Consider the following 24,790-nt stretch of genomic DNA (forward strand, 5'->3'; position numbering starts at 1 on the left):
GAGATTAAAAACACTTTAATCCACCAAGAGAATGATGGTAACATTATTCTCAACCAGCAGAACCAGAACTGGGACAGATGGATGTCCACGGCACTAGAAATTAATTCAGCCATGCTGTCCTTAGTGTAATATGTCAAATGTGTATAAGATCCTTAAAAATTTCACTTCGAAGTAATCAAAACTTTTAAACAGAAAACCTCCTGATTTCTTGATTTCGAGTCAACCTTTCCCCAGCAATTCAGAGGTGATTTATAACTTTGCTTTAATGTTGGGAATATGAAAGGAAGAATTAATGAAGTAAGTAAAAAAGTTACAAAGGCAAATTTGAATGCTTACATGGAAAAACTGCTATGACTGTAGCGAAAACTCAGGGAATACTGCTGGTTAGTTCAGATATATAAAGTACTTCCGGCTATGCAGGAGAGCAAACTTGAATTTAAATTAAGAAATTGTTTGTTAATATCCAGTTTGTCCACAGGTGGCTGAATATGTTCAAGATTAAAAGAATTGGCTGCACTTACTTTGTGTATATATAAGAAGAACGGCAGAAAGTGTAGCCAGAGTTCAATTTAGTGTAATTGTTGGCATGAAAACACACATAAATCTGATTTGCAAAGACCTATGATATTTCTTAACAATATGATTTAGTGGAGATAAAGAGAATTATATTTATAAATATAAATTATATAGATATAAATTAATCTGGATTATAATCCTGTGAGGCAGGCTGATTTAAAAGTTCCATGGAAATCATGTAACACCTAACTCACTTGTTTTGGATGTTTCCAGATGGTACTTGCTTGTTGCTTTTACAGATCGCTACTGAAGTTAAGTGATTTAATATGCTGGAGACTTGTCATGGGGCTGCTTGTTTTGAATGGAAGGGTTTATTTTTTGCCAGTGTAGCCAAAACCAGGAGGGAATTGTCTGAAGCCTCACACAGCTTTTTTTATTTCTCTGTGATCAGACTTGGAAGCCTGGGAGGCTCAGCTCAGCACTGTGGCCTTACTTAACTTTTTACTACTTTTTCGCAGTTAAAAAGGGCAGATGTTAAAAAACGACACCAAAAATATTCCTCGAGTCTGGTAGTACTGAGTTCTCTTCCTCTCCCTAACCCCTCTCTTATTTTTTGGCTCGTTGCTACAACATTAGAACGTGGCATAAATTTTTATAGAGACTTTTCACTCAAGCACCTGAGTCATTTCAGGGAAGTCATGGCTGATGAAAAAACACCGACTCTACCTACATGGGTGTGTCTAGCCATAAAACTTACCATGTATTTGAGGAAATAGATAGAGGTTTCTCAGATCTCTATATGAAAGATATTCTGTTGTTGTTCAATGTTTTTGCTATGGTGTGTGCTTGATCTGTAAACGCATGACAGGATTTCAAAATGGGATGATGCTCCCAGCAGCAGTGCCAGACCAGAGATGCTTTCACTTCTCCCAGCTTTTCCATGGAAAATTTCTTAGATAGACATCACCACACTGTAATCTGCACGAAGCAAAGGGCTGGGAAAGTGTGTGTGTGCACATGTGAATTTCTGAGTAAATTTAGAAGTGAGTCGAGTGCTGTGGAAATGCTTCTGGTGGCAGGTTCTGCAGGGACGGTTTGTCCAAGGAGCATGTGTAGCATGCTTGCTGTAGTCACTGTACAGCCCTCTGCACATGCATTGTCGCGTTTAGGCACTAAAATACGTACATAAGAAGAAATTCTATTTTTAAAATGGTCACAGTTAGAGTTTCTTTTTTTCCTCCCTTATCGCATTGTCTTGGTGAGGAGGAATAGTTGCATCAGGAGAGCCCAGTTTGCCTGGCATGGCTGGGTCTCATGTGGCAGTGATCAGTGTTTTCACCCTGCATGGACCAAATGTTTCCTACCCATGGTAAATGCTGCAGGAGCGACAGGTGTAAATAGTCGTCATTTGGATCATCCCCGTGGACAGAGGAATCCTTGTTTCTAATGAAAAAGAAAATCACACCAAAAGTGTTTGGGATCTCACTTTGTGGACAAGAGGGATGTGCGGAGCAAGGCAGTTTTCCTGTGCAGGGAGAGTGGAAGGATGGCGTGAGTTTGGAATGGTGTACTAATGAGTGGTATTTAAAAGGGCAGCTGTGTATTTAATTGGGATGGAGAAACTGAAAAATGGAAGGTGTAAGTAAGATGAGGGTTTCATGGTGCCTTCTTGAATTGTAATTACTTAATTTCCTGACGTGACTGTGTACCACTGTGTATCAGCCCTATGAAATATGTCTGCATGTATTTTTTTTTTGCCCCTTTTAGAAGGGTCACTGTTTAGCCCTCCTTTGAGCAGGAGCTTGTCCTGCCTGGCTGGTGGAGGTGCCCCAGAGTCCAGATTACACCGTGACTCTATTGTGTAAAAAAGCTGGAGATGTTAGTAGATGGCACAGCATAGGTGCCGAAGGGTTACCACGCTTCATGTGTCCAAACTGACAGTCAGCCAGACCACACAGTAGTTATAATTCACAGTAAAACACAGGGAAGTACAGCACACGTTCATTGGTTTACAGCAGAACAGGTGGTATTTCAAGTCGACACTCTTGAATCTGGTTATATCTAGCTTTAGAAAAGGCAGATAGAAAGTAAAAAGTTGTTGTTTATGTGTTTCCTAAAGCAGGGTCAAAGTAAGCTCTTCTTATACTTTTTGTGTGTGAAACTGTGGTCATACTAAATACCTGAGATCAGTATCAGATCCTCATTTTTCTTTCGTTAATATTTTTAGAAAGGTTGAAACAATAACTGGTATTAAAGCCATTGGTTGTTTGTTTTATTTTGAAACAATTATTAATAGCTCCTTTTGTTTCATTTCCTTTGTAGGTATTGTCTTAGTGGCCATAAATCCTTATGAACAACTGCCTATCTATGGCGAAGATATCATCAATGCGTACAGTGGCCAAAATATGGGGGATATGGATCCACATATCTTTGCAGTGGCTGAAGAAGCCTATAAGCAGATGGCCAGGTTTGTAGACCAAAACACTTGAATTCAGTATTTTTGTAGAAGGAATAAGATTTAAAATTTCTGGCTGATGGCCTTCTCTTTAATTTATGAACATATTTAATAATTATTAATTTATGAAATATTTAGCAAGATCTGCCTTTTATCTAGTGTTTTAGTACATTTTGCACAAGGATAAGTTGCCTAAGTTAGTGAAGAGTAAAACATTATGAATACCATGGTCATGGTCACTGACAAGGAACAGGAATAACCACAGATCTCATCAGTATTTAGGTCTAAAATTATCCCAGTGCTTTATAAGATTGTTGTTTTAATTTGATTAGCAAAATGTGGAGATGCTTTTTAATCGTCAGTGGGTTTTTAAGGAGAACAGTGCCAGATTCTTAACTGGTTTGTATTTACATGCGATACTGACAACAGGAAAAAAAAATCGCTTGGCTTATGAGTGCTATTCTAGGCTCCTCATTGTGTCGGTAAAGTCCCAGCTACGTAATCTGCCTGTGGCTGTTGTTGACTGGAATTAAGAGGGAGCAGAGGGACGATTGCACAGAGCGCCTGAAAACAGTGTCTCTAAGGACACTGCAACAGCTGCGCAGGAAATCCTCATTTCTTTAAATACTGCATGAAAATGAACTTGTCACTGAGGGGAGTGGTTATTAGAAACTTCTTCCCCTTCACCCCAAGAGCCTGTCAATTTGAGGAACTTTTGAAATATTTCATTTCCAGGATAAAAGTCTTTTGGGCTACTGGGTGGTCTTTTGGTTTAACAAGACGGTCCCTGGTATTTTCACTGGTTAGCTGCAAGCCATTGGTAGGGTTTTACTCATTGACAATACAGCCCATGATCAAGTTAATCAAGTAAAGCAGTGGCAGATCTCTGGATTAATTGTGATGGCCCGCAAGCCATACTGCAGGAGGGGGAGGCAAGGGGGGAAAGGATTGAAAATGATAAAATGTTCATCTTTGAAATCAGCTAGCTGTTTATTTAAGAATCCATATGAGAGCTAGAATGAACAAAATACTCTGTACGCTGTGAAGTTAGTGAACTGCATACATGAATATGGTGATTCATGATACACACGTAACAGATAATTTCAAGAGAGAATGGTAGGGTACAGTGCAACATTTCATGACTCAGGGTAATTGCGAAATAGCCAGTGTCTCAAAAATGCCCCACATCTGCGCGGTTGAATGGCAGAGGTATTGACCTGACTTCCTTTTTGCTAAGAAAATAGACATATAGTCTGGTATGGGAATGTAAAGGCAAAACTGTGTTATGGCAGTCACATCTGCATTGTGTCAAACAGGTCGGTCTAGATCACGGTTGTTTTACACATCTAGATCACTGTTGTTTTAAACAGACTTACTACTGAAGTCCCTCTAAAAGCTCTAAAATATCAGAATTTATTAGCCTTATTTTACGTCTGAGGCATGGTACAGTGATGCGCAATTATATGTCAGTGACGGATGTAATCCAAATTCCCAGAATTTTTGTTCTTGATATTGCCCAGTGGAAGTAAGAGGTTGTAGGGGGATCTCTCTCTGGCTGCCTCTGGCCACTGCAGGTTTCACCTCTTGCCTGTGTTGAAACTCCAAATTGCCGGATTGCTTGTGTTCTGCGTGCTCGTGAGCTGGAGCCCGTGCAGTGGAGGTTCTGTCTGCCCCCGTCTGCAGTCTCTGCCTTCGGAGGAAGACTCAGAGATTTTGGCTAGAGCTTCTGCTGTGGTTTTTCCTTTTGTGTTAATTGTCTGTTCTTCAGCTCTCGCTGCGCCCTCCAGCCATTCTGCTGTCCTGAGTAACAATAAATAAGATGTGGTAGAAGTTCCTTTTTGAAACTAATGATGAGAAATTATATAAGTATGGAAATGATCTTAAATAATCCTTGCGCGTTAATGAATTGATTCCTTTGTGCGCCTACAACATGTTATAAACAATATGATATTCTTCTATGAATAACTGATAGTACTTTCATAGGTGCAAAATGAAATCTGAGCACACAATGAAAATGAAAAGAATTCCTCTACACTGAAGTAACAACTTCATTGTTTATTTACTTTCCCAGTGTTTATTTCCTTTTCTCTCTATTTATTTTTTTTTCTTGTTTGTTTTTAAGAACTTTTAAATGTCATTTGGACACACTGGGTTTGCTCATTGAATTTCGCTTTCTAATGGTGTTTCCAATTCCTTAATCACTTGTCCTGCCCTTTAACTTCAGTGATACTTTCTACACTTCGAACAAATCACCTTTTACTCCTGAATTACGAAGTTAAAGAAAAAAAATGTGCATATTTACATTTCTGCAGCTGGTTATTTAAAAATGAAAATGAGATTGTCTGTGACTATTTAATTAACGCTTTAATAATTGCATGGAATATTCATACGGTAGCTACTCATATGGTATTAATCTGCATTTATGCATGTAATTGGTGGGATTTATTTTTCTGTTTTTTCTAGCCTTTCCTAACTCTACGTTTAAGTGATCACTGGAATAATTAGTCATGATGCTCCTATCTATAAGGCTTCAGTGAGCTCTTGTAAATATTTACCCCCTAGGTATTCTTGTTAATTTATAATTTAATGATTTAGAATTTGTTCTTGACAGCTTCATTACTTATCTGCTGTGGCTGAGAAGCTCTCTTCACGTGCATGGTTGTAACTAAATGATCCCTGTGGGCTTCTTCAGCCATAGGAAACGCCCCATGGCAGCAATCAGGAGCGCTAGTGATTGTACACTAAATATTTGCATTGCGTCTTCAGAAAAAATACAGTGCGAAAGTGTTGGTGGCCGGAATGGCTGGGATGGAGCTCACACCTGGCTTGTGCGCGGACAGTGGTATTCAGCAGTGGCTCGGGGTTGGTTGCAGGGCAAAGCAGCACATGGAGGTGCCTTTGCTTGTGAAGTGTTCTGCACAGGGAGCGCCGGCGCGGTGTTGGGCTGTGAGCAGTTGTGTCTGCCTGGGCACCCCTTGGTGCCCCCCTGGACACCCCTTGGTGCCCCTTTCTGCAGCAGTTCTGGCACCGGGTTTCAGTGGAGGGTTAGTGAAAAGGAATGAGGCTCGTCTTTACCCTTAGCTGTCAATCAAATCAGTGACTGTTGTTCGCTCGGTAGCTTCTTATCCTTTTCAGCATAGAAAATCGTGCACAGCTCTTTTAAGACTTACCTCATTTTGGATTATTATTTATTTTCATCTTTTCTTCTTCACCCCCCACCACTCCTCCACTCTCCCCTTCTGTTCCCCCCTTCTCATCTGTATCTTTGTGCCTTTTTCCTTTTCTCTCTCCATGTCCTACAGCTCCTCTGCACAGACAGCTTCATTTCCAACACCTTTCCTCTGCTGCTCCCAAAATACGCAATGAACTAGTTTTATAACTGCATTTAAATTGTGTTAGACTTAAGGTCACGTACGCCTCATAGTTGCCGATAACTCTCTTGGTTTGGGCTGTGGGATCCTCCAGGCCCAGGTTAAGGGTTCCAGCGCAGATCTCCCTCCGTCCCAGCAGAAGATCCGCCCGTGAGCGTGTCCCAGCGGCAGGGAGCAGGATCGGTGGGACGGGGACCTGTCCGAGGGTCCCTGCGCCCCAGAGCCGTGGTGCAGCGTGGTTTGGGGGCTGCTGGGGTTCTGCAGAACAGCTGTGACCAGCTGGGCTGTTGGGAGGAGCAGGGACCTGCACTCAGGGTGTCTCTTCTAACAGTATGTTGTTGTTCACGGAAAGCTTGCTTCATTTGAGCAAACATCTACAGGTTCGAGACAATGTTTAAGGCAGGTGAGCAATTTAAAAGGAAATAAATTATTATTGAAGAGCTTATTTTTGTCTCAGAAATATAGACCACAATGTTAGTGTGTGGATGTTTGCATGTATTGAACCCTTTGAACTACAATGCATACCGCTTTTGTAAGTCAATGTTTCCAAATTATTAACAAAAATGAAGTTTACTCTTCACAGTTACCCCTCTGTGGTAACTATGAAAATTGAGGTGAAGCATCGGTTGGCAAGTATTTCATTTTTTTTCTTTTTTTTTTTCTGAAAGCATTACAGTTTTAGTAGGAATGATAACCATCAGCAGGCGCAGCTCATTTTCTTTGTAATATTCAATAGAAGCCTCCATTTTTGACTATATGGTTTGCAGTAAGAATCACAGAATCACAGAATCACAGAATCACAGAATGTTAGGGATTGGAAGGGACCTCAAAAGATCATCTAGTCCAATCCCCCTGCCAGAGCAGGAAAACTTAGGTGAGGTTACACAGGAAGGCGTCCAGGCGGGTTTTGAATGTCTCCAGAGAAGGAGAATCCACAACCTCCCTGGGCAGCCTGTTCCAGTGCTCTGTCACCCTCACTGAGAAGAAGTTTCTTCTCACATTTAAGTGGAACCTCTTGTGTTCCAGCTTGAACCCATTACCCCTTGTCTTACTGTTGGTTGTCACTGAGAAGAGCCTAGCTCCATCCTCGTGACACCCGCCCTTTATATATTTATAAACATTAATGAGGTCACCCCTCAGTCTCCTCTTTTGCAAGCTAAAGAGACCCAGCTCCCTCAGCCTTTCCTCATAAGGGAGATGCTCCACTCCCTTAATCATCTTTGTGGCCCTGCGCTGGACTCTCTCCAGCGAAGAAGAGATGTTGATGATCGTACTCTTGAAACTCTTAAGAATTGCATTAATGTGTGAGACTTAGGATTATCAGTTTCCTAACACTATCAGGGAAACAAGTTTTAAATCACTTACACATGATCCCTTCCCCTGCATAGCAAGCGTATATTGCAGTAATTAAGATAATGTGTGTTTTTATTGGCACTTTGTTGGTCTGGTTTGTTGCATTCTACTTGTGGCTGATCACGGATACAGCAGAATTCAGTGCTTTTCAATTTAATAAATTAACTTAGAGATTGGCTTCTGATTAGTAGTTTAAGTTGTCTAGCAAAGTGAAAGTAAAATCTGCAAACAGAATCACATACTGGTGAGATCCCTATAAAACTCAATGAACACTCGGACAGAAAGCAACAGTGTCTAAAGCATCAGTTTTGCTTTTTCTGTTTGGACAAAGTATAATGATTTATTCAATGTTATTCAATGTTAGTGTGGATCTTTTTCATTAAATTACCTTTAATAAGCAGGCTGCCTCTCTGTTTTGTCAGATTTGCAGCATGTCTGATGGCTCTCAGCTACAGGAAGATTTTTTTATTACTTTTTCGAGCTGTTGAGTAGGTGTTTTAAAAGCACCGTGACTGTCAGTCTCCAGTTATCCCAGGCATCTCAAGATGATGTCCTCTTATAAAAAAGCACATTTGATCGGCTGCTGCTTTGCTTGCGAGTGTCTGATGATGGTGACGCTGTTCGTCAGGTGTGGGATGATTAACAACCCGTTGTGGATCCGCATCCAGCTGTGAGATGGGAGCTGCTGTGGTGGGCCCCGTGTACATACACAACAGCCTTTTGGGCTGGTGGCTTTGACATATGACTCCTCAAATGAAATACCTTGAAAAGAGATGGCACTTGTGGTGCGCTGTTGTTAAAATCAGAATGAAAAGGGAAATTGTCCTTTCTGGTGAAAGCAGATGGATTTGGAACAGTCTCTTATGCTTTGGGTCTGACATTTTATGATGTTAGGGGCACAAGGCAGCAGATGGGGTAATCAACTTGACATAACATCAGGGACCTACTTGTCTGAGCAGTTATTATTTTTAGGCAACAAAAGGGTTAAGTGTGGTCGCAGGGGGAAGCCGGAGTTCATGCGAGGTGTCCTGCTGGTAGCTAAGCAGTGAGCTTTCCTAAACCATTGCAGGAGTGACCTCTGACTAATCCCTGGATAAATCAGTTGCATAGTGCTGGCTCATCTTTGTGCTCCTCTGGAGTGCAATCTGTCATGATTCTGCAGCATGTGCTGACCTCAGTTTTCTTCGTTTGTATTTGTCGTCAATTCATTATCTTTCACCTTTTGCCATTTTTACAGTCAAGAGCTGCGTTTCCTGAATACAATTATAATGACAAGTGGTGTGATTTGTTAATTAAAAAAAAAAGGTGCATCTGCTGGTTTTTAGAGTATTGTAGAATGTTTTTACCAAGCTGTTGTTGAAGAACTTGAGGTGTTTCAGAGTGGCTGAGTTTGCAGCTGGAACAGACTCAAGAGAATTTGGGTTATGTGTAATAGTAATATTTCACCTTTGTTTGAAAGTTTCCATGAGCAGATCTCAAAGTCCTCTACAGAAGAGATCAGTGTCATCATTTCCATTTTATAAGTTGAAACAGACACGAGGAGTGGGAGAGAACTTTGGTGAGTTCACCAAGACAGCAAAAGCAGGGCATCAAAAAGACTGATCCAGCGGCTGATGACTTGATCACACCAGCTTGACAATAAACTATGTGAGAATAGAGTATATAATTGATGGTGTATCAGTTAAATGGGTTTCCTTCTAGCCTGCTCCCAAAGGTAATTTCTCTTCAATATACAGAAATTAAAATGCTACATTTTGCATGCTTTCATTTCCTGCAGCATTAAGGGGTTGCTGTGCCAGGTAATGTATATTGCATAATAACATTTGCTTTCATGGAAGCCTTTGTGTTTTCCAGGCACTTTACAAGCATTCGCCCAAGTCTGTCTCCTCTGATACTGGTATATCGATTTCTGCTTGTATACACCGAAGCAAGGCAGAGGTGGTGAGCTGGTCCCAGGCACTGACCTTCCAGCCCCTGGTCCTCTGCTCGGCATGGCCACATTCCTCCAGTGGCTGAAGGAGATGTCAATGAGAAATGCTGTTAGGTTTAAAAAAAAAATGGTTAAACAGGAAGTATATTTAGAAATGTGGTTAAAGAACATAGTTTATTGGACTAATGCTTCCTGCCTATCAAAAATGAATGATTTTTACAAAGAATTAAGTTACCGCTTAGGCAGGAGCAATTGTTGTGACTCAAGGTGCAGCGGAACATGTCTCTGAATTGTTAACGCACGGTGTCTGTGAAGACCGGGCTGTGTCAGGTCTGAGCATGTTAGATCCAGATAGTCGAAATAAAGCGATGGATACAGGGCATGCAGGTGGAGCAGACCAAGAAATGTGGCTGCTGTTCTGCACAGTAGTGGCGCTTGCTCCCGGGGCATGGCACTAGTGACTCACTGTTCTTTTTTTCCCCCCATCACGTTGCCACAGAATGGTTCGAAGCACTTTAGTCTCTAATAATAATCCTTAGTGCTCACATAGCACTGTGGGCATTCTGGGTGTTTTATGAAAGTTACCTCGTTAATCCACGCAACAGCCTTTTGAGGCTGGAAAAAATAATTATCTGTGTCAGGCCACACCTTTTGGGATGTGCCCATACCAGTGAATTTGGAGGCTTTGGCACTGGGAGCGCTGGGATGGGGTGGCTCTGTGGGAAGGAGCTCTGCAAGGAGGAAACTCAAAATGAGAGAGGAGGGTTTCCTCCAGTGCAGGTGGCAACAGAGCACTGGGGTGGCATTTATTGGGGCTGCCTGGTGGCAGGGGGGACTTCTCCAGAGGAAGGTGACCTCCCAGGGAGAGGGGCTCAGCAGCTGAGTAACTAGAATAAAAGGTGATGCGCTTGTGTTATGAAGACAATAGGAAGCAGCTGGAAAGTAAGAAGACAAAACAGGGGTGCTTTGCCGTCTTAAGGAGGCCAAGAGCCAAATCCAGAAAGAGAGGGTGATGGAACTTACTTAGGGCTGCAAAGAATTTTGTGATTAAAGTAGTTTGTTCAGAAGATTGATGAAGGGCAAGATGTTGCCTCCTGCCCTCCCTGGGAGAGGTGATGGGAAGGCTGCTCAGACCCGGCTGCTGCTGTTCTCAGTTGGTCCGAGAGCGTTAGAAAACTGCTGAATGAATTCTTACTTATTTATTTATTGAACAGTTGAATTACTTCTACATGAGAAGCAAATCCTCGTTTGTAGAGTTGCCAGTTTTTATAATGGCTCGTAACAGATGTTTTGTGCCCTGGGCTGAATTTCAAAGGCCTCGGCACGGAGCAAGCGCTGCCGAACCCGCTCAGCCGTGTGTGCTGCACCCGCTCGTGTTAAACCTGCCAGGGCTGGTGGGTTTTACAGCTGCCTTTCCTTTGGTGTAAGTGTAAAAAGCAATTTTGGTCTCTTTTAGCAAAGCAAATAACCGTAACGATGGAAACATCACGCAGAAGCGGAGCACGGTTGCCCCAAGAATGACCCTGGGACCTGCCCCGGCCGGGGGCTGAGGGGACCGGGGCTGGGCTGAGCACAGGCTGCTGAGCTCTGCAAAAACCTGCTGTGCGCCGCCTTGCCTATGGTGGAAGGTGCCCAGTCCTGTGCACGCTGTGCTCCCTTTAGCCTGCAGGAGCTGCCCTTTGGGCCTGGGGAGTTCCTTCCGAAATTTCCTAATAAGTTAAACAGGCTGCTTTCCGTGAAGCTCACAAAACATTCGCCGCTACGGAGAACTCTTAACTTTGTATTGACACCTGATGAAAGCTGATGTATTTCACTAGAAAAGAATTTAAAATATTTTCAGTGGGTGTTTATTCCGAGACCGAATAAGCTGTTTGGAATAGGTGGAGTATTAGGTATATTTCTCTTTTCCTATAACATCAGTACTTCTAAGTTATCAATGTTCCCAAATAAAGCAGTTAGAATGGTACTTAGCACTTCCACACTGCTTTTATTTTCAATTCATTGTGTAAACTTCTTTTATTTCATCTTATCAATAAGGAAGTTATTTGGTAAAATTTCTGTGCTCTTGTTTTTGTTACTGCTGGCTCATGGGGGGAAGCTGATCTTTGCTGAACAGATTTGTTTAGTCATGCTCTCAGATACAAAGATGAGCGAATGTTCTGACTGTAGATACTGCAGGTTATTTTGGTCATATGCTGTCACAAATACGCAACTGGGATGCTGAGATATTGCAAAAAATAGGATGCTTACTTAGGTCAGAGTGATGTTTGCATTGCTGGAAACACTTAATCACATCAGCTGCATGTATGTACGTGTATCCTTGCACAATTTGCAAATCTGCTTTATAGTGTAGGGTGTAAAACGTGTCACTTAGCTTAAACTAGGTTTGTGTTGGCCCCTGGTTAGTCCTATGGCACTCAGAGTAGCTGCAGCTACGGGAAGTTCAACAAGATTTCAAACATGCCAGCATTTCAGAATGAATCTTCTCTCACCTTCCAGCAATGTCCTTCGTTTTTAAGTTATTTTCTTGGGTTGGTTTTCCTGTTGCCCTAATTCAACTGTAGGATGGCATTTCACTGAGTTACTTTTCTGTCTTTGATGGGCATGATGCACATTGATGTTACTGGTAATGACGTGTATTCTGAGAACAGGATCCATCCCAAATGTTCCCTGAGTCACAGGTTCCTTCCCTGGGAGTTTGCATCGGGTTCTTTGATCATTCAAAATTCACTGTTTCGAAAATGTAAAGCAATTTTAGCCTTACAAATCGACCTTATTACCGCAGAACTGCAGTACAGGAACAACAGTGAAACAAAGCAGACCAGACTGTCACTGCTAGATTAAATAAAAGCTATTGATCGTGTTCTTGTTCTTGCATTGAAGCAGTAGGAGATTTCAATGTTTAAAAATTGCAGGACCAGGCCTTTAGCAGCAGTTTGTGCTGGTTTGATTTAGGTAAAAAATGAAACTGTCATATGCCATGGGGTTGGTGCCCTTAGCCATAAGCTAAACCTGTTATTCCAAAAGTAAAAAAGAAACCTGTAGCAACTCCACACACACACAAAAGGCAGTAGACTTAATTAAGCCTCTCAGCACTGGAGCAGCGAGGGTAGAAGATGTCCTGAAGGTGGTGGCCTTCAAATCACCCTGACAAAGAAGCTTCCTTAAGAATGTCAGCACTTTGTCAGTGTCTTCACGGTTAAGAGATGCAGATGATTTATGATCAAAGGCAAAGTAAGTGCTAATGCTCTTCTCATCAAATTGCCCTGTTATTTGGTCTCTTCTTTTTATACTAACGATATCTCACTCTGTTTTCTGCCGATCTCATCTATGTCATATGGCATTGAGACTACTCAGCTTTGAAGCAGTTAATCACAGGCAAACATTTCAAAGTCATATCAGAATATTTTAAAATCAGCTGATAATGATACATTTTTGCCAGCTTGAGATGCTGATGGCTTGGGTATGGATGGATTGATATGAATATTGAGGTTGATGTCAGCAATCTTATATTCCCTTTGTTTGTTTTCCCAGGCTGATGTTTTTGTACTGTGTGTGCTTATATACATCTATTTGACATTATTTGCTGTGGAGTCATGAGTCTGAAAGACAAGATCAAGTGATACATCCGATGCATCAGTCACAGGAAGCAAAAAAACACAGAAACAATGTTGTCCTTTGATGATTAAGTTGAATAGCTCTGGGCTTCTTCAGTCCCCTCTGAAATGCTTATTGATGGGTACGTTTTTAACTGTTTTAGTGTTCCTGCTTCAGAGAAGGATTTCCTATGAGAATAGAGGAAAGAAGGTAAACAAAAGGTATCTGTAGGGATTCTTTCAGTCTGTATGTCTTGCTGATCCTGACCTCTTTGCACAGTTTGCTGTGGAGATAATGGCTGTGATGCAGTAAGCTGTTCTGGGTTTTGAGGGAACCAGCCTCAGTGGGTGTAGTGATCTTAAGGAATTAAAATTATTTGCAAATCGACAACTCTGCCTTTAGTGTTAGTAACTTTAAGGTTTCATTTCTTACACTGTTATTCCCTTTTTGCCTCAATTTTTCCATCAGTCAACTGAAGTTGTTAAACGCTGCTTTAGATAATGATTAGTCATTGATAATCACTGATAATGGTTGGTCAGTGTCGTTGCAGCACTCTGTGCACATCGAAGGTGCCCAGCGACGGTCTCACTCTGTTTTCCACCGCAACGGGCAGCTCTGGCCTCATGGCAGTGGCATTTCTTCCACTCTCAGCCCTTCTGAAAGCATCTCCCTTAGATTTCTATGAAGTACAGAATTCAAAGTTAGTAGTAGCCAATGCTATTAAAAGTATTGCACACAGATATCATCTCAACATCCTCAACAAAGGAGTTTTTTATATCTTGAAAACAAGATTTTTTTTAAAAAAAAAAACATTTTCTGCTTTCTTGTGCGTTGTCATTTCATTTGTATTCTGCAACCCCTTTTTCTGTTTGTAAGGTGTCAGTTTGCAGCACTATTTTTTTTCCCCAGTGCTGAACTTTCTTTGAAAAGAAGCTTTCTTCAGTGTTGAATTTTGCAATGGTTTTTCAAAGCATAAAAAAACCCCTGCTGGAATGTAGGTTGTAATCTCAAGCTTCCAGGAGTTAAGTAAGCCTGCATCTCTTCTGTTTTGGCACTCTGACAGTGAATTTCCTCATAAACATATTGCCTGCCGACAGAATTTTGTAGGTGAAGTAAAATTGCCTTTAAAAGTTACCAGCCTATGCACAAATCTGTTTCTGTCCTTTACTGGAAATATGATATGAAAAATTAGTGACATTTATTGCTCATTCTATGGCCATTACTTGTCATGAGGAGTAGAGCTGTGCATGACTTGGGTACAGCATCTGAATATTACCTTTCAAAATTAGACATCAGCATTATTTTCGTGATGGATAACACTATTTCAAATTATCAGTTATTTACTCCATCATGTGCTACTGTTCTTTTATTTGACAAGAAATAGCTGTTACCCTCACATGACTCTTAAAGTATAGGCCTGAGAGAACGGATAGGGAAGATTTCTGAATCAAGTCCTGGGCTGCTGCAAGCAATCTCAGCCTATCATTTCACATTTCAGCTTGTGAAATGTTCAGGCCTATCATCTTAAAACTTAGGTTTTTTATTTTGTTTTTGTCATTCCTTTATTCCTCTGCACTGTTCAGAAATAGCAAAAACTGAATGTGATCCTGACCGACGCTTGAATGTTAATACTTTGTGTTTGCGTGGACACTAAACTGCGCCCAGTCCATCTGTTTCAGATAATTCGGCTTGGTATCGTATCACTGTAATGCGGTTCTGTATCCTGGGATGTGATTGTTGTCCACCTTTGGGTGAAAGAGGAGGACTCCACCTCCTCGACCCCCAGCTTTCTTTTCCTTATTTCTCTTTGTAAAAGCATAATTAAAATGTTCCCTCCATTCAGAAGTAATCTTAATTTTAAAATCATCTAATTCTTCGCTTTATTCAGAGAAGAAGCTCAAGAAGATGAAGTAGTATTGTGTAAGTGATGGGTTGTGGCATCAGGCTGAAAAGTGGTGTTACACATAGTGCTGTTGTTCTACTTGTTTCATTGGCCGAAAGTTTCAATTATAGCTTTTTTTCTAACTGGTGACATGTTACGTGCTCAAAATGTCAGGTCAAAGGTCAGGGCTAGTGATTTAACTAAAAATGACTCGACTCCAAAGGAGTAATTTATACTTGCGAGAGAACTCAGGATGTTGTTACTTTTGTTTTCTGGGGATTTTTTCCTTTGGTGGTTTTGTTTGGTTGGTTGGTTTGGGGTTTTTTGGGTGGTTGTTTTGTTTTTGGTTGGTTGGGGTTTTTTTGTGTTTTGGTGTTTGTGTGGTTTTTGTTTGTTTGTTTGTTTTTAAATTGTTCGGTTTTTAATGCAGCCTGATTTTGAAAATTTCATTTGGCACAAGCAGAGGTTATATTTTAGACTGACCATTGCTTATACCAAACCATTAAAAATAATTCTCACCACATTTTATGCACTGCCCAAGGTATTTAAATTACTTTTTGTTTGTTGGTGGTGGCATTTTGTTTCTTTAAAGTTCAATGACAGAGCCCGCTGCCAAGCTGTCACGCCACCCACCTTCTTGAGAGACTCAAGTATCTGGGTGCCGGTGGTAGGACGTCCATCTGCCAAATCTTCCCTGGGGTTGTGGCAGCGGCAGCTCGTCCCCTGCCACGGTTGTGTCACACGGTCCTTTCTCCTTCTTCAAATGTCGAGTGCGATCGTGGGCGTTTCGTTGTGTTTTCCTTTCTCTCTGCCAAAAAGCAGAAAGAATAATATGCTGGTGGATGGTCACTCCAGTGTGTTAAAGCCAAACAATGGACTAATGTGCTGTTGAAGACAAGGGTGGCTCTGACCGTGGACGGAGCGAGAGGACTCTGCTGCAGACAGTGAGCGAGCCCTTTGTTTCTCACTCTTGCCAGAGCTGCTGCAAACACAAATATTCACTGCCAAAGAGATGGCAGCAATATTTTCAGCTCGCACAGAGCTTCTTCTCTAGGTAAATATATGAAAAATGTATGTGTATATGTACTTACACAGTAATATGATAATGGATCCCTTTATTCCTGAGCACATGAATGAATGCTAAGGAGTACATCTTCGCGTCTTAGGACGTGGGGGAAGGAAACTCCAGGCTAATCAGCGATAGTATTCTTAAGGAGGAATTATTTCAACCTCATTTTTTCATTATTGTCTTTGAAAACATGGAACTCTCTCCTCTGCAGCGCTCTGGTGTTTCCTACCACCCCTGAGCTCCCCAGGCAGGACTGGGGGCTGCAAAACCCAAGGGCACTTTCCATGCTCACAGATGTGTCCTACAGGGATGTGACAATCAGAGTGAGAGACACCTTTGTCTCAGTGTTCTTCTCTCTGAAACACTTAGTTTTTTGTTGACAGCTTTGTCAGAGGTCTGTAGTACTGAGGTTGCATTATTTTGTTTTCTGAAAACCTTCTATACTTTGGGAACTAAGCTAAAAATAAGTTTAATCAGCAGAGGATACATTTTATAGGGCTTGAATTTCACAAGTCCTCATATATTTAATGATATTTAATACATAAAACAGAGCTGATGATCTGCAAATGAAAAGCTTGTTATGTTGTTGTCCATCTCCTGTGTTAGGCAGCTCCTGAAATCGGGTCAGGAGTTTCATATTTTACAATTTTGTTGTTGTTTTTTTTTTTCAACTATGTGAAAGAGCAGAGGAGGACTAAAAGAGAGCACACTGCCAGTCCTATGAAGAAATTGTTCTCAGTTTTTGACTCACTGCAGGATCTGTCTGTGTGAGAGGAAAACTGTTATTGGTTGTCCCATTTAAGGCTAGATGTCACGCCTTTGGTTGGACTTGTCCGGTGTCCTTCTGCTGCCCTTTTTCAGCGTGAGCATCCGTACAGCTTGTGCCGCTTCTGACATGCAGAGCTTCGGGCTGTCCCTCGTGCGTGTCTGTCTAGTGCTGGTGGACTCTGGGAGGAGGAATGGGGAAGAAGCAAGGGCGTTTCTTCTTCCTTTCCCAGCTGGAAACCTTCCTCGCTACCACAAGCCATCCCAGAGCCACAGAGCTCGCCAGCAGTGTGCGCAGCAGCTTGGTGGCCGCTGTCGTGAGAGGTCTCATCGGCGGGTGTTTTCATCGTCCTGTGGCCACGGCTGGTGTCTCCAGCAGTTCAGTCTACGTAGGCTGGACTACACACGACCTGGGACCCAGCTGGACAGTTCTGCTTTCCCACAACCGCCGAGCTGTGACAGCTTGGTGTATGTGAATGTGCGAACTACGCTGTAGTCGTTCACACCTGTCGCATATGTTAAATGGAAGTTGAGAACACAAAATTAGGTTCCTTTGATCTTCTTAACACTTTCCTATTAAACTTGAGTCAGCACACAGCCGTTCCAAGTAATTTCCTTTTACCAACATGTGGAAAATCTGCTTTAGCCAATGCCTTCAGTCGGTTAGACAAATCCCACTTTGGCTCTCCCGGAGATGTGGGATGTGACCAGCAGCTCCTTTAGCAACACCAAGTAGGTGCTGGAGTTGTGCTCGTGTTTGGGGGTTTGGGGATGTTTTTGAAGATAGGTAACAGCTTGAGGGTAACAACCTGATCTGTAATTTAGCTTCATAATTTCGTCAGCGGCTTTTTTTTACCATCTCAGAAATAGAACCCCAGATCTCCTGGAGGACCTGTAGACTACAGAAGCCACAAATAGATTTTCCATGCATATTTCTTCCCCTGCACAGCATTTGCTGGTGGCCTCAGCAGGCATTTGGAGGCTGTGCAGACTGTATTTGTGCTGCCTGAACATGTGTGTCCCTGAAATTTCCTTCACAGTTACTGTGCTGTAAGTGCAGCCTGGTCAGGGGCTTGGTTATGCTGTGTTCCAGCTCCAGCTCTGAAAAACTTTGGGGTAAATTTTTTTCCTTCTATCTCCACTTTCCAGTATGTGAGATAGAGTTAAGCTCACCCAGCTCATAGGAGTATTTTGAAATATCATTCATTTTAACTTTTTCTTTGCTTTGGAAATATACAATACTGTATAAAGCATTATGGTCTTTATTTTAAAATATTCAGGCTATATAAATGCTAATTTCTATCCTTGTTATTTTGTAGTGTGTTTATTAGTCATACAGGTGGGGTTTACGGATAGAGCCCTCTTTGAGATGAAAATTGTTTCAGTAGAAAATGGACTTTTTTTTAATGAGAATATATTACTTCACAACAAAAGGATCATCTTCTTTCCAAAGCTGCTATATGTGTCCTGAACAGCCCTGCTTGAATTTTTCAGATTCAGAACAATTCTGGGAAAAGCTGGTGATTAGCTCAGAAGGACGAAAGGTTTCTGTTGCTGACTCTTCTGTTGATTTCTCTATCTGTAAGATGGCATTAATGATCTTTACTAATGAGCACTGATAATTTAGTGGAGCACTTCGCCAGGCTCTGGGTAGAGGTAGCTGCAGAAGCACGTAGTGAATAGTGGTAACAGGCACTTGACCGTAGCAGGTTCTCCAGAGCAGCTCTGCTGGCTGGCTGGGCTGCGGTGGCAGCATCTGTCGGACGGAACGTCCCAGTCACCGTCTGTCCAACCAGCCACTCGGGCAGCTCGGTCACTAACAGCCTTCTTGCTGCAACGTGCATTTACGTTATTGCTGTGTTGCTAACATTTATGGTGGAAGGGTTGTTGCGGAGTTGGGGACACAAAAAATAAGTGTCCTTGAGAGAACAGCTGGTAATTAACACGTCTTTGTGTTTCAGAGATGAGCGAAATCAGTCGATCATTGTCAGTGGGGAATCTGGAGCCGGAAAGACCGTCTCTGCTAAATATGCCATGAGGTACTTTGCCACCGTCAGTGGATCTGCCAGTGAAGCCAATGTTGAGGAGAAGGTTTTGGCCTCCAACCCCATCATGGAGGTAAGAGAGCTACTGTGCTAGCCCCCATCTTCCAGCTGCGTTTGGTATTCTGGGGCTAGCATAAGCATTCAATAGAGAGAGCAACCCATACTTTTTTTAAGGATCAAAAAATGTAGAATAAATATATTTTAAAAATATGTATTTAATGCGTTTACCAAGAGATGCCCTAGATGTCAATTTTGTGTAGTATTTGTGAAAGACTGAGAGAAGGTGTGAGGTAATGTTTCAGTATTGTTAATGTGTTTCACATAACAAAGTAATTTTTATATGAATGCTGCTTTAAATCTACTCAGCTTTGTAACAGTGGTGGTTCCCAAACCACTGGCCAAATGAAGGTGCAGAAGACTGTGTGTGTAAAATTCCAAAAATGATTAAAAATTCTGGTCTTGCCCACTGAACACGTGCATCACGCAGTGGGGGCAGGTAGACTATACTGTGAAGTGAAAGCAGTTGTTCAGTAAAGCAAATGTTCAGTTTTAGGAAATATCCTTAGAGAGGACAGACTGAGAAGGCAAAGTTACATGAGATGCACACAGTTTCTTTCAGAAGGGAAAAACATGACGGAAGTTGTCATCTTGCTATAATTAGCTCAGACTAATGTTTCAGTTCTGGAAATTTGTGTAGCTAACCGTAGTCAAGTCCCAAAGCCATTGGCTTGGGGGTGTAGGTGCTGGCAATAGGCTGTGAGATAACATGTACAGTTCCCTCCTGCTTCAGGATCTCCGTTCTTCAGAAAGCTCAGGGGTCACTGTAACTCTAATGAATGTTGTGGCCAAGCAGAAAACGTTTCTTAGGCTTAGCTGAATTGGTTTTTGTGTCTTTACCTACATATGTAGATTCAAGTTGTAGCTGAAGTTAAGGAAATAGGTTAAGAAATGATCCACCAGAGAGAAGCAGTCGTGGGAGAATTCCTTGCGAGAAGTTGCGCTGTCTGTGCACGTGTGCCTACAGACAAGCTAAGCAAGTGCTTTGGACAACTGATGCCTTGGTGGATGTTTAGCATCTCTGTGCAATAGTGCAAAGTGTTAGCGGATAGACCTGAGTAAATGGAGTTCACGCAGTGAAAAGTGAAATGCAATATGCTGCAATTGTTTTCTTTCTCAGGTATCTTAAAAAATGAACAATGTTTTATTCCTTCTTTCCTCCTGGCATGAGGAGTTCATGACACTCAAACTCTAGCTGCCCCATCCTGGTTATGTGTGTTCTGTCACAAGGTAACCGTGCCTGGTTTGTGGTGCTGTGTGCTGGTTTGAAGCTGTTTTACAAGCCGTGTCACGGTGGGCAGTGGGCTCTGCTGCTGTGGGATCCAAATGTCCTTGGCCACATTGGGACGGGGTGTGTGGCTAACGGGCCCGGGGTGCCCAGCGCTCCTCCTGCCTGCCCTGCACACCCGGCGCCACGGTGAGAGATGCTGCGGGACAGGGCTGCAGTTTGCTGCTTGTTTGCTGGGTGAAATACAGACCGTCCAGGGGTTTCCCTGGGCCGCTTCTTCTGTTTGGGCTCAAAGCCTAAACCAAGCATCCTTGTCTCTCACTCCTTGGACCCCACCTCCCAGTCAGTGTCCATCGGCTCACCACTAATTGTCTGATTTAATTTCCAAAGCAAGGAAATTTAAATTGAGGACTAGAAAGGAACTTTCCATCCCATACCTTTTTTACCTACTAAAAACCAATAGTGGTGCTTTATTTTTATTTTCTAGGGATAACAACCGTTTCATGAACCTGGGTATATCTAAAATTTCAATTACTTTAAATATTGTTATAATTGGATGAAAGTTATCCTTTTCACTTCGAATACTTGAACTTTAATTAAGCTTTAGAGTGAGTGTTGTGAAATCTGGTGTTGAGACAGACTCTAGGATAGCAAAATTAGTGTTTCAAACTCTTCAGTTGACAAATCAGCAGAAACACAAATTAACCCACATAGATTAGGAAGAAAATGAGTAATTCATTTTAGAAACAGGAAGCTCCTCATTTGCTAAGTTGATTGTAAAATCTTAGGAGCAGAAGGTAATTTTATTTTTTTAATTTCTATTTGGACAACCTAAACATCAGCATTTTACAAGCTACCATCCTTCCTGTCAGACATCATCTTTGCCTACTAAATACTCTGTAATATCAAATGACCACTATACACTATAAATTTTTAGCAAATATTTGAATAATTAGTTTTGTAGTCCATAACTATATGCAGTTTTCCTGTAGCAAATGTAGAAATTGTCAGGTCTTAAAACACATCTTTATATGTCATTTCCTGCCTCTCATTCTTTGATACCCTGTGTAGCTATGCAAATTGTACAGCTTAGTATGTGCCCTGGTAAACAATCGTAAAATCGTAACAATCGTAAAATACCAAAGACTTTCGTAACTGTTCTTATAAGTAATATTTCTCAAAGTAATAATTGGTTTCTGAAAATCTGGTAATATTATATTGCTACCACCACCACCACAATATTATTTTAGATTTTAAAACACAAGAAATGCAGTTTGCATACATCCAGTTTGAATGAATTCAGTATTTCTTAGAACCGCAAAGATGCGGTTTGTTCTTACGACCTTTATAGCTGCTGTTCACCTGAGCCCCACTGTGACACCTGCTCGGTCCAGCACGTGCTGTGACTGCCGGGGGTATCGGAAGGTCCGATCCCCCCCACCCTGGGCTGCTCCCACTGCCCCAACCCATCCACTGGCCTGTTGGTCACAGGTTTGGAACAGCAATACTCAGCATTGCTGTTTGGTCTCATTTGTTTTTCCCAAGCTGCGCTTCAGTACAGAGTTCCTATGGATGGCTACGTGAACTAGGAAACTAGGATGTAGATGCAGCTCTGTGTTCTTTAGTCGTGGTGCGCTTCGGAGCTGGGTTCTTGGTAACATACACACAGTGGCGTAAGATAAAAGGCAGCATGCTGTATCCTAATTACTCTGCATGCCATTCCTTTTGATACAGAGATCTCTTCGGGTTTATTTTTTGGAAGGTGAATTGCTATATGATGTCTAAAACATGATCTACTTGAGAAGAGAAAATGTGTTTCTTTGAAGTTCAGCATGTTGTGATTTGCATGCCTCAAAGTTCTGATATTTCCAGCTGGTACTGATCACGGGTGAATCCTGACGCCGATGGGTAAGGCCGAGGTGCACTGAGACCTGGGCATCCTGGAACCGCGTACTGTAGAGGAAATACATTAAATATTGCTTGTTGTGTATGAAGCTGTATTGAATTAATCTAACAAAGTCATGCATACGGGGCAGCACTGAAGATTGTCTCTGAGTCACTAACCAGGCTGCTGTGGAAGGGATTTGGTTTCAGGGAAATGATGAGTCTGTACATGTTCATGTTTAGATCATATTTAGGCACATGGTAAATATTTTATAATTATGTTTGAAGGAGCAGCTTGGAAATGTAGTTGATTACAGAGTAATAGTAATGATAATAATAAACTGTTAGCCAGACATAACATAGGGACTGTTTGCTGGACTATGGGTTTATGATAAGTGGACTTAACAGAGGTTGCAAGTATATACATATATCTGTACACCTACATATATGAATATATAAAGTGTGAAATAATTGTTATAGTCTTACTAAGTCCTTACTAGAAATCTGGGTGTATGTGAGCATTTCCTTAGACTCTTTAATTCCTTTTAAAATACTTCAGAGAGCATTAAAGGGTTTTTAGCTGGAAAATTGGACTATGTGGAAGTGGAGTCATTTTTAGGAAGATGAGCTCCTGATCTCGCATCAATGAAATAACCATATTTTGATGTAACTTGCTGACCAGGTGGAGATCGTTCATTATTCAATTCTTGATTATTTTGAAACCAGGACAAAGTTAATGTTAAGTGTTTATGAACCCTGTAGATGATTAAATAGATGTGATAATTTCTGAAAGCTGACCTTTACAATATTCCCTTTTTTCAGTCTATTGGAAATGCCAAAACTACAAGGAATGATAACAGCAGTCGCTTTGGGAAGTACATTGAAATCGGTTTTGATAAGAGATACCGAATCATTGGTGCTAACATGAGAACGTACCTCTTGGAAAAATCAAGAGTCGTGTTTCAGGTAATACTGATGCAATCTTCTTATTCCGTGTTTGTGAGACTATGCTAAAAAAAAAAAAAGCTATTTCTTGCTCATGTTAGGTACCTCTCCTAAGAGCTAGTTCTAGTAATATATTTGTAATATAGCACATGTGGGTAGGGGACAGAAAGGAAAAACAAGTCAGCCCTTCATTATATGAATTATTTGTAGTTGTAAAATGTGTATTAAAAAGGCTGTGTACTTAAACATGAAGTACCCTCAGTGCACTACTAGATGTTTGCGCTCACTGTAGTAGTAAAGAAAAGGGCTTCAAAACCTCGCAGAAACCACTCCTGCTCAAGAAGAGCTCTGCGTTGTGGTTCGTAAAGCTGCCACTGTAACTCATTTTCAGTCTCTTGTTAAAACCCACTGCTGTCGCGATAATTATGAGTGAGTTTTAATTGCCATTATTTAGGCAATGAGAATATGTAATTTAGTCTTTCTTGAACCCTCCTCATTTTGGTATTTCATACTTGAACTGATCCACAGGCTTTTTGTTTCCTACGCTCCCTCTCCGTCTTTCCTACCTTGTAGTCTAGAGCTTGGTAAAAATGGACTTATCCTTGACTGGCTGCCTAAAGGCATAAACCAAATGATTACAGTTTGCATTGTGTAGGGGTGTTATGTGAAGTACTGTTGTATATTTTAAAAATAAGAGAGACTTATTGCATATGGTTTAGCTGGAAGAGAGTATTTTTTTTGTTATTGTTTTGTTGTTGTTGTTTTTTGTTTTGTTTTGAAGTTACAAAATTTAGAGCACTTAAGTTCAGAATTATGGTGTTGGTCAAGAGTCATAACCTTCTGAGCTGTGTTTGTCTATTTTAAAATTCCAGCTTTGCCTTGGGAAGAAAGGTTTTCCCTTCACCAGCTTAGTATAAATGCTGAAGCGAATGGTATCCGTTATTTTTGGAAAATGAAAAGCTTTTAAGTAGGATCATTTCACTCACCCTTAGAATCCTGATCTATATTTAGTAGTAATCCACAGTTCCGAAAAGTGAAATCCTACATTTTTTTGAAATGAAAATGTCTGCATGCTTCTTGGTGTTGAAAATGGATTAAATTAATCAAGAAGGAAGTGATAGATGCTAATTTATCTTTCCTTTTTCCACATGGCTTCTTTACTCTTAATGTAATACTAGACAAAGCACTAAACATAGTAGTTCTTTTCTACTCATGGATATTTCTGGAACTTGTTAAGTTGTAAAAAATAATAAACTCCTTTCTTTTTAAAGGCAGAAGAGGAGAGAAATTACCACATCTTTTACCAGCTTTGTGCCTCTGCAGCATTACCTGAGTTTAAAACTCTACGATTAGGTATGAAATTCACATTCATTGTATGGTGCAACTGTAGGTACAAAGCAGCGTCTCTGAGCTTTTTGAGCCATAGAACCGAAAGAAGAATTGCTGGCTTTTAAATTCTGAACTTTTAACCTTCAAATACTAAAATATATTGAAAATAACTAAAATGGCAATTTCAACCATTGTGTTTTTTAGCTAAAACGGAAGTCACGGATCTGTTTATGCAGCACGCTGTGATACACTGCGGTTGTAATCACTGGGACTTAATATGTCCTGGATTCCAGAGTAGCTTTCCAGTGCCAAGGGTGAAATTCTCTTCTCTTGGTCCTTTAAAACCTTTTTTCTGCAGTTCCAG

General features: G+C 41.3%; 1 protein-coding gene across 1 annotated transcript in view; it reads left to right on the plus strand.

Annotated features, from left to right (window-relative positions):
* MYO5A (myosin VA) overlaps positions 1-24,790 on the plus strand; it is a 98,102-nt gene that overhangs the window by 21,629 nt on the left and 51,683 nt on the right. The window contains exons 4-7 of the mRNA XM_065641408.1: positions 2,839-2,983; positions 18,900-19,056; positions 22,975-23,118; positions 24,369-24,450. Of these exons, the coding sequence (XP_065497480.1) occupies positions 2,839-2,983; positions 18,900-19,056; positions 22,975-23,118; positions 24,369-24,450 (528 nt within the window). The remainder of the gene's footprint in view (positions 1-2,838; positions 2,984-18,899; positions 19,057-22,974; positions 23,119-24,368; positions 24,451-24,790) is intronic.

This window comes from Caloenas nicobarica, chromosome 10 (assembly GCF_036013445.1).
Source record: "Caloenas nicobarica isolate bCalNic1 chromosome 10, bCalNic1.hap1, whole genome shotgun sequence".
Taxonomy (NCBI): domain Eukaryota; kingdom Metazoa; phylum Chordata; class Aves; order Columbiformes; family Columbidae; genus Caloenas; species Caloenas nicobarica.